Source organism: Macrosteles quadrilineatus, unplaced genomic scaffold (assembly GCF_028750875.1).
Source record: "Macrosteles quadrilineatus isolate MER2022 unplaced genomic scaffold, UCM_ALF_1.0 Scaffold_6__1_contigs__length_79288215, whole genome shotgun sequence".
NCBI classification, from domain to species: domain Eukaryota; kingdom Metazoa; phylum Arthropoda; class Insecta; order Hemiptera; family Cicadellidae; genus Macrosteles; species Macrosteles quadrilineatus.
Genome location: NW_026542599.1, coordinates 75,251,786 through 75,265,804, shown reverse-complemented (window position 1 = coordinate 75,265,804; position 14,019 = coordinate 75,251,786). Strand labels below are relative to the sequence as shown.

Below are 14,019 nucleotides of genomic sequence, written 5' to 3'. Positions count from 1 at the left end.
TAATCAATCAAATAAATCCTCTAATAATGTCCTCATGTATGTGTTCAGTTGTATTGGGTTGGTCTTGCGGTGTAAATGAACTTATCCTCTTAAGTAGGAAATACCCTCAAAGATACAACATGTGATGTTTTGCCGGAAAATATGTTGCGATCAGACGATTCGTTAAAGCTAACTAGAAAGCATTTACTCAAATTTTCCCTGAGGAAAGCAAATGCACCAAATACTTCGAAAGGAAATTTAAGAAATCTCAAGCAATAGTTACGTTACAAAGACTTCTAGATCAAAACAAAGGTCAGTTTGTGAAACAATGTCAATCCTTCAAAATGAACCATAGTAAAGTTGAATACACGAAGTTTAGGGTTAAAATGGTTTACACACAATCATTTGCAAGTGAATTAGGTTGCCGGTTGCAATAACCATAAATCCATATCACTAGTAGTACATACAATGAACAATTACACTCCCCATCAATGATTATCTATGTTTCACCATTCAGGTAGAAAACGACCTGTCGGTGATCGAGAAGGCGGTGATCGCTGACATGCAGAACAAAGGTCGTCTGAAGGACCTGGTGTCCACGGCTGGCAACCGCAAGGCGCTGCTGATAGCTGAGATGCTGGCCGTGCTGCAGCGCATGTCTGGTATCAGCGTGGTGATGGCGTATGCCTCAGCAGCGATCCCGCAGACTGGCGGCTTCACATCCAACGACTGCGCCGTAATCCTGTGCTTCATCTGGATCGTGTTCGGGCTGTTCTCCACAGTTCTGGTCAACTGGGTAGGTAACCTTTTATAGAACATGTGGTTTTGTAGTTTACATGATATTCTTGCAATTATAAATTGGGGTTTTGAATAGATACTTTTCATTTACCAACAACCATTCTTTGACCACCGCAGGCTGGTCGCAGAACCCTACTGGCCGTATCCTGTCTCGGGTGCGCCCTTGGGAACGCCATGATCGCTGGATGGTTCTTCCTGGACACTAACACCACCTTCGACGCAATGAGCATCGCTTGGTTCCAGATGCTCAGCTTCTCCGTCTACGGGGCGTTCTTTCCTATAGGACTGGGCTGTGTTCCGAACATGATCCAGGTAATAATACTTTAACACCGTGTTAATGATGAATGTTACTGTGTTGGTGATTTTTGACTGCTATATACTAAATTCTCCTCATTGTTATCTCTAGAGATAGAGGTGATTTCAACCAACATCCCCGATCTTTTTACATATTCTCATTGCTATACTGCTATACACTCAATCCAGTTACTTGACATGATATCTATACAGTTAGTTAAGTTGGTTGGAAGTATTTAATACCTTTGCTCTCTATGTTCATTCCTCATCATCCTACCCACAATTCCATTTCTTGTCATGTTGTCTTTCTAGAAAGATTTTGGCCTATTCAAAACCAACACGCTTTTCTCCATGTTCTTTCCTGAATACTACATACTCATAAACGTGATTTGATTTATACAGGAAGTTAATGTTGTCATCCCTTAATGTTTTCACATACATTTATACCTCCAAGAGGAAGGGCTGTTCTGAGACAACACCCACGTTCTCTATGTTGTTTCCTCATACTCATACTTCTCTTGTTACACATACAGGGAGAGATGTTCCCAGCCAACACCCGCGGACTCGCCTCTGGTGTCACCTCCACTGTCATCTCCCTCACGTCCTTCATCACCAACAAGATGTACTTCAGCTTCGGCGAGAGTGTCGGTCTCTACCTCAACTACGCCATCTTCAGCGTCAGCTGCGTCTTCGGCGTCTACTTCTCCCTCGCGGTCGTCATAGAAACCAAGGACAGGACGTTGGAAGACATCCAGTTCGAGCTGGTCGAGCACACGGCGAGACAAAAGGCGAAGAAACTGGGAGGAGCGGAACTGGGTGACACGACGATTGGAAAGTCGTGAATAACGTAAACCAATATTTTACATACCAAAGAAATAAAACAGCGGTTACTGTTTCGCCAACAGTTAACCTTTAAGTCAATTTGAAAAAATATCTGTAAACATGTTATTTTATGCAATTTACTATCAAACAAACTTCTGGTTCCTACCAATGTAGTTCCTATAGTTAATCAATTGTACTTACAAACTAGTAGTACAGTATTATGTTCGTAGTGATGTTAACTTATTTTGTTAAGCTGACAAAAATTCTCTAATTAAAATTCATACTATGAGTAAGGTGTAAAGACAGTAAACAACCGTACCAACTATGTTACTTTCCTGGACCAAAGTTGTGTAAATATTCTACAAGAAAGAAAGGTTTAGAGGACAATAAAACTGTACAACCCTTGTGATCTAGCTGTAGTTTCTGGAGCTTTATAGTTGCTTCCAACTTCTATTGTATGTACTTGTCTGTGATAAATGTATGTTTAGTTGTATCTTGTATATATTCCCCCATCCACTTAGTCTAAACGTTATTCCAGCATTAAAGATGTATTTATGTGCAAATAGTTCCAGAATATAAGTATATAGATACTTATCCTGTCCGATGTCAATAAATAAATAAAGTGAATAAAATGCAAGTGTTTAATCGTTTATAAGTTTTTGTTGTAACTTTTGTAACATATGAATTAATGTAGTACTTAACCTGACAACCTACAGCCAATATTAATCCGCGTTGGTCATTTGACCTGTGCGCTTCAAGTTGATAGTTTCAAGTCGTGACGTGAAGGCGAGCCTTATAAATACGCTCAGATGAAATTCCTTCAAAAAAGAAGAGTTGGGAGACTAAAACAAATTGTCCACGCTATTGCTGGTCAACAGGTTAACTGCTATTGTATGATTTGTTCACTTGTATAAATAATAAATAATCAAAGGATCGTCAATTCTGTGTGAGGTCAAGAACATAATGTTTTAAAAATAAAGATATATTAGATATAAAACAAAGAACTGCCTTTGACCTGGCAAAAACCAATACGACTTCACAATCTACTAATCAGGGAATTACTGTAAATACTAATTTGTATTCACGAAGCATCTCAGACTAGATATGAAACGGGTTCTGGCAAAGGAACACAGTAACAGTGGAGCAGTTTAGTTGAACCCATCACATCCAAATGACGTTGATTTTTTACATTGACTTCAACCACCCACGTCATTATCTCCTGTAATCGAATGACGTCACTCAGGTCATCTCAGCTGATATGTTACAAATCCCTTCAATTTTAACTATCCTTTTACACAAGCCCATCTTTTACGTATCTTTCAATCTGACGTCACTTCCATACAAACTCAACATTGCTGATGACGTCAATTTTAGTTAATTGACTGGAATCCTAATTTTCCTACAACTATCATTTTTCGTCACGGAACAAGAACAAGAATCCATTTAGGTCAAAACTGAGAAAAAAAATAAATCGAAATAACTATTTGTGTATTAAGAGCGCAATGACTTGCCTGTGCTCGTAATACACACTTGATTTTCCTACCACCATAAATAACTTATCATAACACAAAGATTAACTTTTCAGTGGTATATACAATGTCATTTAGGTTGTGTTTCATTTTTTAGGTTATGTTATTTGCTTAACGTGTGCTAACGTACCTGATCCATGGCAGTGGTTGGTGTTGGAACACCAAAATTGATATCAGCTGATATCAAACGGGAATAATCCATTCCTGCTCTAGAGCGTAAAAGAGCAGTTTTGCGTCCTGTTTACAGGTGTGGCAATGTGATAATGTCCATGCAGTGGTAGGATTTTAGCACATTTTAGCACACAGCCAGTGTGAATGCTCCATTGATCAGATGATAAGAGCAATGACCCACTAGGCAACGTAGAGTCGTGAGTGGTTGTATGATTGATATCCTGCTCCAGCAACGATATCGAATAACGTTTAATACAACATACATCACCAGGACCATTTCTGTACCTGATGGATTACCTTACTCTCAATCGACTGGTGCCTCTTGACAGATTAGCGTTTAATACCGAACTTGTAAAAACAAATTTTGAAATTAATTAAGAAAAAAATTGATTTCTTTTTTACATACAGAATTAACCCAAAAGTATGCCAAACGTTAATTTGTATTAAAGACATTTACACACATATTTTTTCTATTCATTTATTTTTTTATAATAAAATACCAATATGAAGTATAGTACATAGTGCAGTGTAGATGATCACTTATTTACTGTGTAGTGTAATATTGTATTTGCTTTAAAAAGTGGGGGAATTTTTCTGCGATTAAACTACGGGATTAAAGAGTTAAATGTAAGGTTATCCGTTGGCCGTTTTTCAGTTTGCTTCAGGAATAATTCAAATTATGTACATTTTCCACAAACAATAAACTTTATGATACTTAAAAGAATCACAAATTATTCACAGCACATTAAATATCAACTAACTTTAGTTGTCGAAAAAGTATCTATTGCATTCCCAATCACTGGCGTTAGTGGTTGGTGAGTAACAAAAATTTGTATTTCCAAATGTGCAAAAGCTTTACAATTTAATTCATTTCAAAATTAAAATAAAAATTAACAACAATAAAAGGTTATTTAAAAATAGATTTCAATTCAACGTCAACATTGGGCTGACGAGTCACAATCAAAATTTATTTTAGACCAAAAATTTCATAATTGTTAAATTAAAACCACGAATTCAAAGTTAAAAATAAATCTCCGCAACAATCGTTACAGTTAAGTCAACACCAGATAAGGAGGTCAACAGTTTACATAACCTCTATCTCGCAACAGTTATTGTAGTCGATAGTTGTGCGAGTGATGTGGTGATACTCATGTGAATGTGAGAGGCAGGCACTACGTGTAACATGTAGCCGGTAAAAGGCTCCATTGTTCACATCGAGTGTGTAATGACCGCTTCATAGGTAAGAACAGTTCAAATATGAACGTACCTTGTCAATATCAGTTTCAACTTCATCGCTGGTTTGTGAAATTAATTTATTATATTTAAGCTCCTCTTTCATCTAAGTGTTTTTTTCATTTTAGAATTTAGCCTCCGGATTACGTTGAATATATTAAAATGGTGTAAATACCTGCTTCGTGGTAATCCTAATGTTGCTAGTGTCGCAACTAGTTTCGACTTTTTACAAAGTCATCTTCAGGCGAAGGCGTCAAGGATGTCAAATGGTGGTCACTTCATATGAAGGTCGTCATTACACATAAATGTACATAAAAACACGAACACGAACACGGACATTAACACGTAAAAACGGTACATTTAACACGATTAAACGAACAACGGTAACTGTAAAGGAATGATGTGACACGACCGGGATGGATGCAAGGTCTAGAACCTTGCATCCATCCCGGTCGTGTCACATCATTCCTTTACAGTTACCGTTGTTCGTTTAATCGTGTTAAATGTACCGTTTTTACGTGTTAATGTCCGTGTTCGTGTTCGTGTTTTTATGTACATTTATGTGTAATGACGACCTTCATATGAAGTGACCACCATTTGACATCCTTGACGCCTTCGCCTGAAGATGACTTTGTAAAAAGTCGAAACTAGTTGCGACACTAGCAACATTAGGATTACCACGAAGCAGGTATTTACACCATTTTAATAAGTGTTTTTGATTATTAAAAAGTGTTTGATTATAAACTTGAGGATTTTAAATTGGGTTTTGATGAAACAGTATAAAAAACCAAATGTATTTTTGTTACAGTAGAGCGCAGAAATAGCAAAGCCAGTTAATAATTTGATTAAAAACACAGGAAGGTTAATCTATATTATAATCCAAATACATATGTGTAATAGAATAAATGTTATAACTACTTGTGAACTAATAATATATGTGAACTAACTGTAATGTGCTTAAAAGTGAAATAGCATTATCTTTACTGCAAATTGTTCTCTGAACAAACGATTGTATGGCAGCTCTTTGACTAGATGAAAATAATGTTAGCTAAAAAATAGTTCAGTTTTCGTCTAATTACCTAATATGCTGTTGAGATGTACTCCAATCAAGGCTGATTAAAGCTATACAACTCCTAAAAATGACTTTTATTACATTATTTAGGTATAGGTTATTTTGGGGTAGTTTAAGCTAAGAAATTCGTCAAGATTTCTGGTGAAAGTATGTTTCATCTACTTGAATTAAAATAAACCGATCGAAATATATCGTGTACAGTCCTCTCCATGTGAGTATTTAAGGGTAGCGCACGCTAACATGATAAAGTAGGCGTTTGTTGTTAATTTAAAGGTTATCATTGTATCTTGCATAATGATACTTGCACCACAAATCCATCACAGTTTAACAGTTAATAACAGTAACAATGTGTGTTTGCCAAGTTTACATATACGATGAATTTGAATTTCTCGTGTATGAAATAGCCTGATTTGAATTTTCAATTAAACCTAATAGGAGTAATAGTAAAATAGATTTTACTGTTTACAGAAATTGATTTGTAAAATCAACTTCAAGGTGGATCTTATATTTTTTATGAGTTATACTTTTGTACAGAATCCATTGAATTGATAAAAGAAACATATTGCAACAAAACTAATTATAGTCTTGATGTTAGTACTTGAGAAGTAAACTTAAGCATCGCTGTGAGAAACAATACCAAGACATAACGTTTCAGATATTTATTGGTGATTGGAGGGATTCGAACCTAAGGCTCCAACCACAAGACCAACCGTGACACCATATACAGTAGAACCTCGATAACTAGACTCTCTTGGTGATTTTTAAATATGACTTGATATCATGGTTGACTTCTAATGGAGGTTTGCAATAACAACGGGTTTGGGGTTTTATAATTCAAGAGGATTTTTAAATCACACTTGGCCTAAATAGTGACTTGTTATCAGGGTTCCACTGTAGATATTTTTGACGCTTAACCACATTATTTTCCACCCTTATATACAATAGTGACCAAAACATTTCACAAAATTGCATTTTAAAACAAGTTGACCACTTTGAAATCGCCGATGGTTTCAATATCCGCATAATTAAAACTACTAAAGCCGCATCGATTGTTCCCAACGCTATTACCATCAGTGGCGGGAATGAAATGGAAAAACGTTGTAACGCAATTAACGTCGCAAGCGAACCCTAATGGCATTAAGCGGGTTACCGTGTGTGTGCAGTAAGTGTGCAACGTATGTGAAACTGTGCCTAACATGTGTTACAATACGTGTGAGTAAAAGGGTTGGTTTTTGTTATACCTTCACAGGACGCTTAGTTCAAGGCGGGAACCGTTTTCCACATTACGGCCTAGAGTGTCGTAAATCGTATAGCTAAAAGTCACTGGCGATTGAAAGGATTTGAACCCATGACATCTGGGGCGAAGCCTCACGCACCACCACTGCGCCAGACTGTTATCAGGAGGTTTACTCAAAATGCTATTTTTTGAGTTTATCATGATATCGCATATGGATACCTTCAGAATTGTTCCAAACTTCAAGTCTCTTAAATCTACATGTGATTGGAAAATTATCAAATTATTCCAAAGATAAAATGTATATAAAGTTTACAATTCGTTAGCTATCTACTGAATTATTAAAGTTGATTCAAGGAAGCATCACTATTTTTAATTTAAAGTTACTAGATAAAAAGAAATGATGTTTTCTACACATTACCTTAATAACCCGAAGTTATTTAATTTATTCTATCTATAAAAGCTTGTATAATTAAACACCACAAAAGCGTCGGCACAAGGATACATACCCAAATCAATTTAGGCTACGTCAGTGTTCTAAATTATTGATGAAAAGTTGTAAAATCACAGCAGGTGTGAAATTAATGTTACGTTTAACAATAATCATGTACCATCATTGATGTAGACGGTTTTGTCTTTTGTTTTTCCACAGGGTAAAATAATGGACCAAACAAGATGAGTTGCAGTTCTGCCAACACAAGACAATGGCTAGCAGCTTCCATAGGTATTATAGATATAGTTCATAGTATTCAGACGAGTACTAAATTCTCTGGACAATCATAGTTAATCGCTGAACATAAGTTGCATACAAAGTAAATTTAAATTACAAACAACAACAATCGAGTAACATTTAAATAGCAAGAATTCTATAGGCAAACACTGGCCACTCTAGAAAAAAGGGCGAAATTTTCACTGCCACAATAAAGAACTTTCCCAAGAAAGATAATTTGAAAGAATATAAAGCTTTTGTACAGCGGCGTCTGACCAAATTGCTCGTCCATAAAAACTGAGATACTGTTGGGATTATGCAAACTTTAATTGTAAAAGACTTAACGAGATTTGCAAACATTTTACTGAAGCAGCAACAGCGTATTGCGATGAATAACTTGGTTTATCGCTCTATGAAACTTTAAATCCACCTATTAAGTCTTACAACAGCTGAATATTCACTTTTACTTCAATGCAAAGTAATGGTTTCAATCAGGAGATTTGACATATTCAATATTTAAGTCATGGTTAATGATTCTAATGTTCAGTTAAAATTACGTGGTCGATACAATACAGAACGCTAGATAATCTTTTGACTATTGCCAAGTTCGAAACTACGACATAGTATTTAACGAACAATCGGCCTTGCGTGAAAAAAACAATTAGACTAAAAAGTTACATTTTTTTTAGATAAAATTAAACTTGATTAGATTTAACTAGGATAGAAAATCAACTTTAAAGTTCCTAGACGTTGAATGGTCAACTCCAACAAAAATACATGAATGGCATATTAAAGTGCATTTCAAAGTAAAATAGATTACTGCCCACTCTTCGAATTTAAAATTTAGGCTATTTCTACTTCCTATCATAAAAAATAAGATCATTGATCATTTAGGAGTTACAAAATTAGCATGTAACTTACTAAATTTAAGAACCTGGGTACTTATACATTTATGTATTAATACTTTTTGCGATAAACGAATCGCCTGTAAATATAGTAAATAGCAACATTAAAGCAAAACTTGGTTGAAAAAACAAAGTAAATCACATATGCACTATAAAGTAACTGTCACAAAATAATATCGTAACAATAACAGTACATTTCGCATACAATAACCAAATATAAAATATTGTTTTTGAAAATCCCCCGTTACCCACCGTTCCCCTCAAGCACTTATTTACAATTTCACACGTGACAAAGTAAATCACAAAAAATCCCCAACGAGCCTTTCACTTTCGAAATCCGAAATTGATTAAAGTTACAAATGAAATTAATTACATCCGCGTATCAAACGGGATCAAAACGTAAAAAACACGATATTAATGATGTTTATTTGATGTTTGGCTTTGAATAAGCCTAAACGAGAGGTAGAGGTGGGGGGGGGGTGTGCGCCGTGCGCCCTGTAATCCACTGTCGGAGCGGTGAGAAACAAATCATTAGGTACACGTGGCAATTAGCACCTTTGTCACATTAGCGGGTGTTGGCAACACTGAGTAACACCCTGTCTCGCGGTGCCACTACTACAGGGAACACAGAAATTTGAATCTCACTTTAATACTTTAGATCAAAATCGTTCGTGTAATTTGTTAGAGGAAAAAAGCTAAAATTGGAGGGATGTACTCACATCGTATCGTAATCACAATAACTACTTTTTGCCACTCACAAAACTGTTGGCAACACTTTGTATCAGGGTGTGAATACACCATTAAAACCCTACTTAGGTAAAATTGGGAATTTGTAAATAGAATCATAATAGTTGTAGTCGTTTTCGTTAAAGTATACGAGCATGAATTGATCGGATATTACATAATGTTTCGGACACAAATACAATTTCCACGATCAACTTAAAACGAAAACGTTATTTTCAAGGATTATCCATTACTATTTAAAATAACAGAAGTTTTACTACAGTTGACATCTGGAGTCGGAGAATTCAAAACTGTCGGAACCCGTAACAATCTTTACAATCACCCGTGATAACCAATAATATAGTAGAAATTGTTGTAAAAATTTTAGCATAAAAACACTTATACGAGAATTTATCTTCAGTAAAGCCAACAAGTAATACATGTCATCAATCTCAACTATGTAGCACATGTTACGAGTTAACTAACCATTTAAACAAATGCACCTTACTTAAATATATTTAACTATTTTACTTAGCGGTTTTAGATTAGATACCGTACAAACATAACACACTTTGTCTTTGATTTCCGATACTTGTTACAAAGAATTTGATCTGAAACAGTTTTACCTCGTCCAAAAGAAACAGACCTACAAGGAAATTCCCATATCTACAATAGTTTGTCTTCGGCGACGGTAGAAAAATGCAGACAATGTTTGGAATGCATTGCAACCTGGCCCAGTCTCAATATTGTTCTTTGCTGCATACCTTGTTGTTCTAGCGACGTTTTGTACGTTGCTTGGCCCGCTCAGGAAACAAAGTATAGTAGAAAGAACTACCAAGGACATTCAATTTAGTTTACTTTCATGAATACTACGGAAAATGCAATACATGTGTCTTAGGCGATGATCTACTACGTGAAACAGTTTTTTAGAAAATGGATGAAAGTAGGAATCAAAAATAAATGTTTTATAAGCAAATTGGTTTTGCTCTCCTATGTTAAATATAAATATTTTGGAAATCAGTATAATGTTCTCCATTTTTATTACGTAAGCATATTTAACATGGGAATGGGTCTAATACGTAAAGTCAACATTATTAACCATTATTGACCATTGATATTGGTCAATAAAAACTGGGTGTATAAAAAAATTACAAATTTCACAGCATCAAAAAATGTTACAACACTGAACATAATTTATTTTAATTATTTACCATAAAACTTCACATGTTTTCTATTTTAACGTCCATGGTACCAGTCGTATTTGACGTTTACAAGTGAACATATATTTTTCAACTTCAAGTCTTAAAGCTTCTTTACACCAATATGTTAAAAAATTTATTAGAAAGCCCCCAATAATTTATGGGGTTACCTATAATTATACAACTAAGATGTGTAATGAAAATAAATTCTTTACAAAACTCATACTGCATCACCAGTCGAAGACGTAGTGGATTAATTTTATTTTAGCCAAAAAGTCGTTTAAGTCTTATGATACATTTATATACCAATCCCAAAACATAAGTGTCTAAAGGGGAAATGTCTACAAACTAAGACAGTTGTAAAATATTCTTTAGAGCACTTTATCTCTGTTCTATAATCTTTCCCTGATTCAGCTTCAGTCGGTCTCTTCATGACGGGCATGTTCCTGGGATGGCCGTCCCCCGTGGTGTCACAGCTGCGCGAGGGGCGGAGTCCCCTGAGCCTGACAGCCGCCGAGGTGTCCTGGGCCGTGTCCCTGCTGTACCTAGGCAGTCTGCTCAGCCCCCTGGCCGCCGGAACTCTCATGGACCGCTGGGGACGACGGGGCGCTCTCAGAGCAACCGCTGTCGTAGCACTGGTCAGCTGGCTTCTGCTCGTCTGCAGCACCAGGGTGGAGGTCATCTATGTAGCCAGGTGAATGTTACACTTAGTAGGTCATTTTTTGTCAAAGACGATCCCCCATGAGGTATAACCGGATCAGGGCTTCTTCCACCCAAGACATTTCTTTTTCTTGAACTTTGTTTTTTTTTTCATTTCATGTCTAAGTAAATAAGCTGTTGCAATGTTGCAATGGACTTTTACAGTGGCATTTGGATCTTGGCACAGTGTATTTTCCAAGTGTATTTATTGACGCAATACCTTGTCGCACATGATATATCATCGTAACAACAAGCGAATGCCTTTGTTTCATTGTAAATTTTCAAAATTTACCAAGACAATATTGTCTTAACACAATGAAATCTAAAAGTTAGTTGCTCTTGATGTTAATTTACGGTTATACATAAAATTTTCCTCGAAGCCTGTGAGAATAAAATTAAATTAAATTTCATAAACCTACTGAAATATTGCTGAGGCTGCACAAATTTGTTAAATCGATCGAATATTTAGACCCAGTACTATAATAGAACACTGTTGCAGGGTCCTGGGCGGCATGTGGGGCGGCCTCTCCTACGCCATCACTCCCATCTACCTCTGCGAGATCGCCGACCCCAAGGTGCGAGGAGCGCTCAACACCATGTACTAACAGAACACTGTTGCAGGGTCCTGGGCGGCATGTGGGGCGGCCTCTCCTACGCCATCACTCCCATCTACCTCTGCGAGATCGCCGACCCCAAGGTGCGAGGGGCGCTCAACACCATGTACTAACAGAACACTGTTGCAGGGTCCTGGGCGGCATGTGGGGCGGCCTCTCCTACGCCATCACTCCCATCTACCTATGCGAGATCGCCGACCCCAAGGTGCGAGGGGCGCTCAACACCATGTACTAACAGAACACTGTTGCAGGGTCCTGGGCGGCATGTGGGGCGGCCTCTCCTACGCCATCACTCCCATCTACCTCTGCGAGATCACCGACCCCAAGGTGCGAGGGGCGCTCAACACCATGTACTAACAGAACACTGTTGCAGGGTCCTGGGCGGCATGTGGGGCGGCCTCTCATACGCCATCACTCCCATCTACCTCTGCGAGATCGCCGACCCCAAGGTGCGGGGAGCGCTCAACACCATGTTCACCCTCATGTTCAACCTGGGTATCATGTTCGAGTACACCCTCGGCGCGTTCCTACCCTACAACGGTCTCAACATAGCGTCCTGCTGCGTCCCCGTCGCCTTCGTCCTGTCACTGTCCTTAATACCGGAGTCGCCGTACTTTTTCATCATGTGGAAGCGGACTAAAGACGCTGAAGAAGCTCTGCAGTGGCTCCGATGTACGCAGGACGTTAAGAAAGAGCTGGAAACGATAGAGTACTCAGTGCGGCAAGACTTGAAGAACAAAGGAAGAATATCGGACCTAGTACGCACCCCTGGGGCACGCCGAGCGCTCTTCATGACAGAAATGGTCGCGTTCTTACAACGTAACTCGGGCAGTAGTGTGATGACGGCTTACATATCCACGAGTCTACCAAAGGGAGGCCCAATCTCAGGAGACCAATGTGCCATAGTCATGTGCGGACTTTACCTCATCTTCGGCGTTTTGTCAACCTTCCTGGTGGACAGACTCGGCCGAAGACCGTTGTTAGCAGTGTCATGTGTCGGTTGTAGCGTCGCAACTGGATTCCTCACCGCGTGGTTCTACATGTTGGAACAAGTTCGTGAAAACTTAGACAGTTACAACATCGTTCCCTACGCCAGTTTCGGGATCTACGCACTTTTCTACCCTCTCGGACTGGCGTGCATCCCCAGCATCATCCAGGGAGAGCTGTTTCCCGCCAATGTGAAAGGGATCGCCTCCGGATTGACCGCGATCGTCGTCGCCTTCGTGTCATTCGTCACCAACAAGTTGTACCAACCGTTGTCAGAGACTTGTGGAACGTACACCAACTACCTCTACTTCACCATCAGTTCTGCTGGGGGAATCTTCTTCGCGATCTTCATACTGATCGAGACGAGAAACAAGACTCTGCAGGAAATCAATTTTGAACTGAACAAACTCAACGAGTTGTCAGTAGATTATGAAACTGAGTGAGATAGGTGTAACAGATTTCCTAAAAATTTGTGGTCACGAATCGTAAGTGTATCCATGTGTTTGTGTAACGGTTATTGTAACTGGGTAAAGTAGCTTCAGCTGGCAAACTGGTAACGCTGATTGAAGACACAATAACTGGGAATGTGTACACATCAGTTTCATAAGGACCTTACAACGCACGCTTGAATACATGTAAATATTTTAGGCTACAATAACATTCATATGGACAGTTAAAACAAACAATAGTAATATTTTTAAAATGTTTGCTGTATTTATTTAACAAAGGTAATGTGGAGATGAATAGGATTATGATTATGTATGACTGTAAACATACTGTTGAAATTGTTAAGGAAATACTATAGTTATTATCTTTCTAAAACACACACACATAATTCAACAATTAAAAATTGATTCAAACCAATGTTATGTGGCACTAAATAATTCTTGAAGTGAATTTGTGTATTGTTTTGATAGAATGTGAGCTCATATATATTTCAGTGTTAAACATAATATTGATTTGGTTTAATGTGACACATTATGAGTTGTGTTAGTAAAAGAACTAAGCACCAACATAGTTTTTATTATTTTAAACAAGTGTATGTCATACT

The 14,019-nt window shown here is 37.7% G+C and overlaps 3 protein-coding genes across 5 annotated transcripts in view; 2 read left to right on the top strand and 1 right to left on the bottom strand.

Annotated features, from left to right (window-relative positions):
• The window catches only part of LOC128996395 (semaphorin-1A), a 488,248-nt gene that overhangs the window by 234,391 nt on the left and 239,838 nt on the right, over positions 1-14,019 (bottom strand). The window lies entirely within an intron of this gene.
• The window catches only part of LOC128996396 (facilitated trehalose transporter Tret1-like), an 83,414-nt gene that overhangs the window by 51,531 nt on the left and 17,864 nt on the right, over positions 1-14,019 (top strand). For 2 of the 3 annotated variants that reach the window (XM_054421706.1, XM_054421705.1), the window contains exons 7-9: positions 497-775; positions 895-1,089; positions 1,605-2,384. In XM_054421706.1, coding sequence (XP_054277681.1) covers positions 497-775; positions 895-1,089; positions 1,605-1,913 — 783 coding nt within the window. In that variant the 3' untranslated portion in view covers positions 1,914-2,384. Of the gene's footprint in view, positions 1-496; positions 776-894; positions 1,090-1,604; positions 2,385-14,019 lie in introns of those variants that run through there. The other variant, XM_054421707.1, reaches the window with a different exon arrangement.
• Positions 4,708-13,422, top strand: LOC128996398 (facilitated trehalose transporter Tret1-like). The gene is made up of 4 exons (XM_054421709.1): positions 4,708-4,833; positions 7,785-7,856; positions 11,083-11,362; positions 12,355-13,422. The coding sequence occupies exons 2-4, from the start codon at positions 7,808-7,810 to the stop codon at positions 13,409-13,411; spliced, it is 1,386 nt and encodes a 461-aa protein (XP_054277684.1). The 5' UTR covers positions 4,708-4,833; positions 7,785-7,807; the 3' UTR covers positions 13,412-13,422.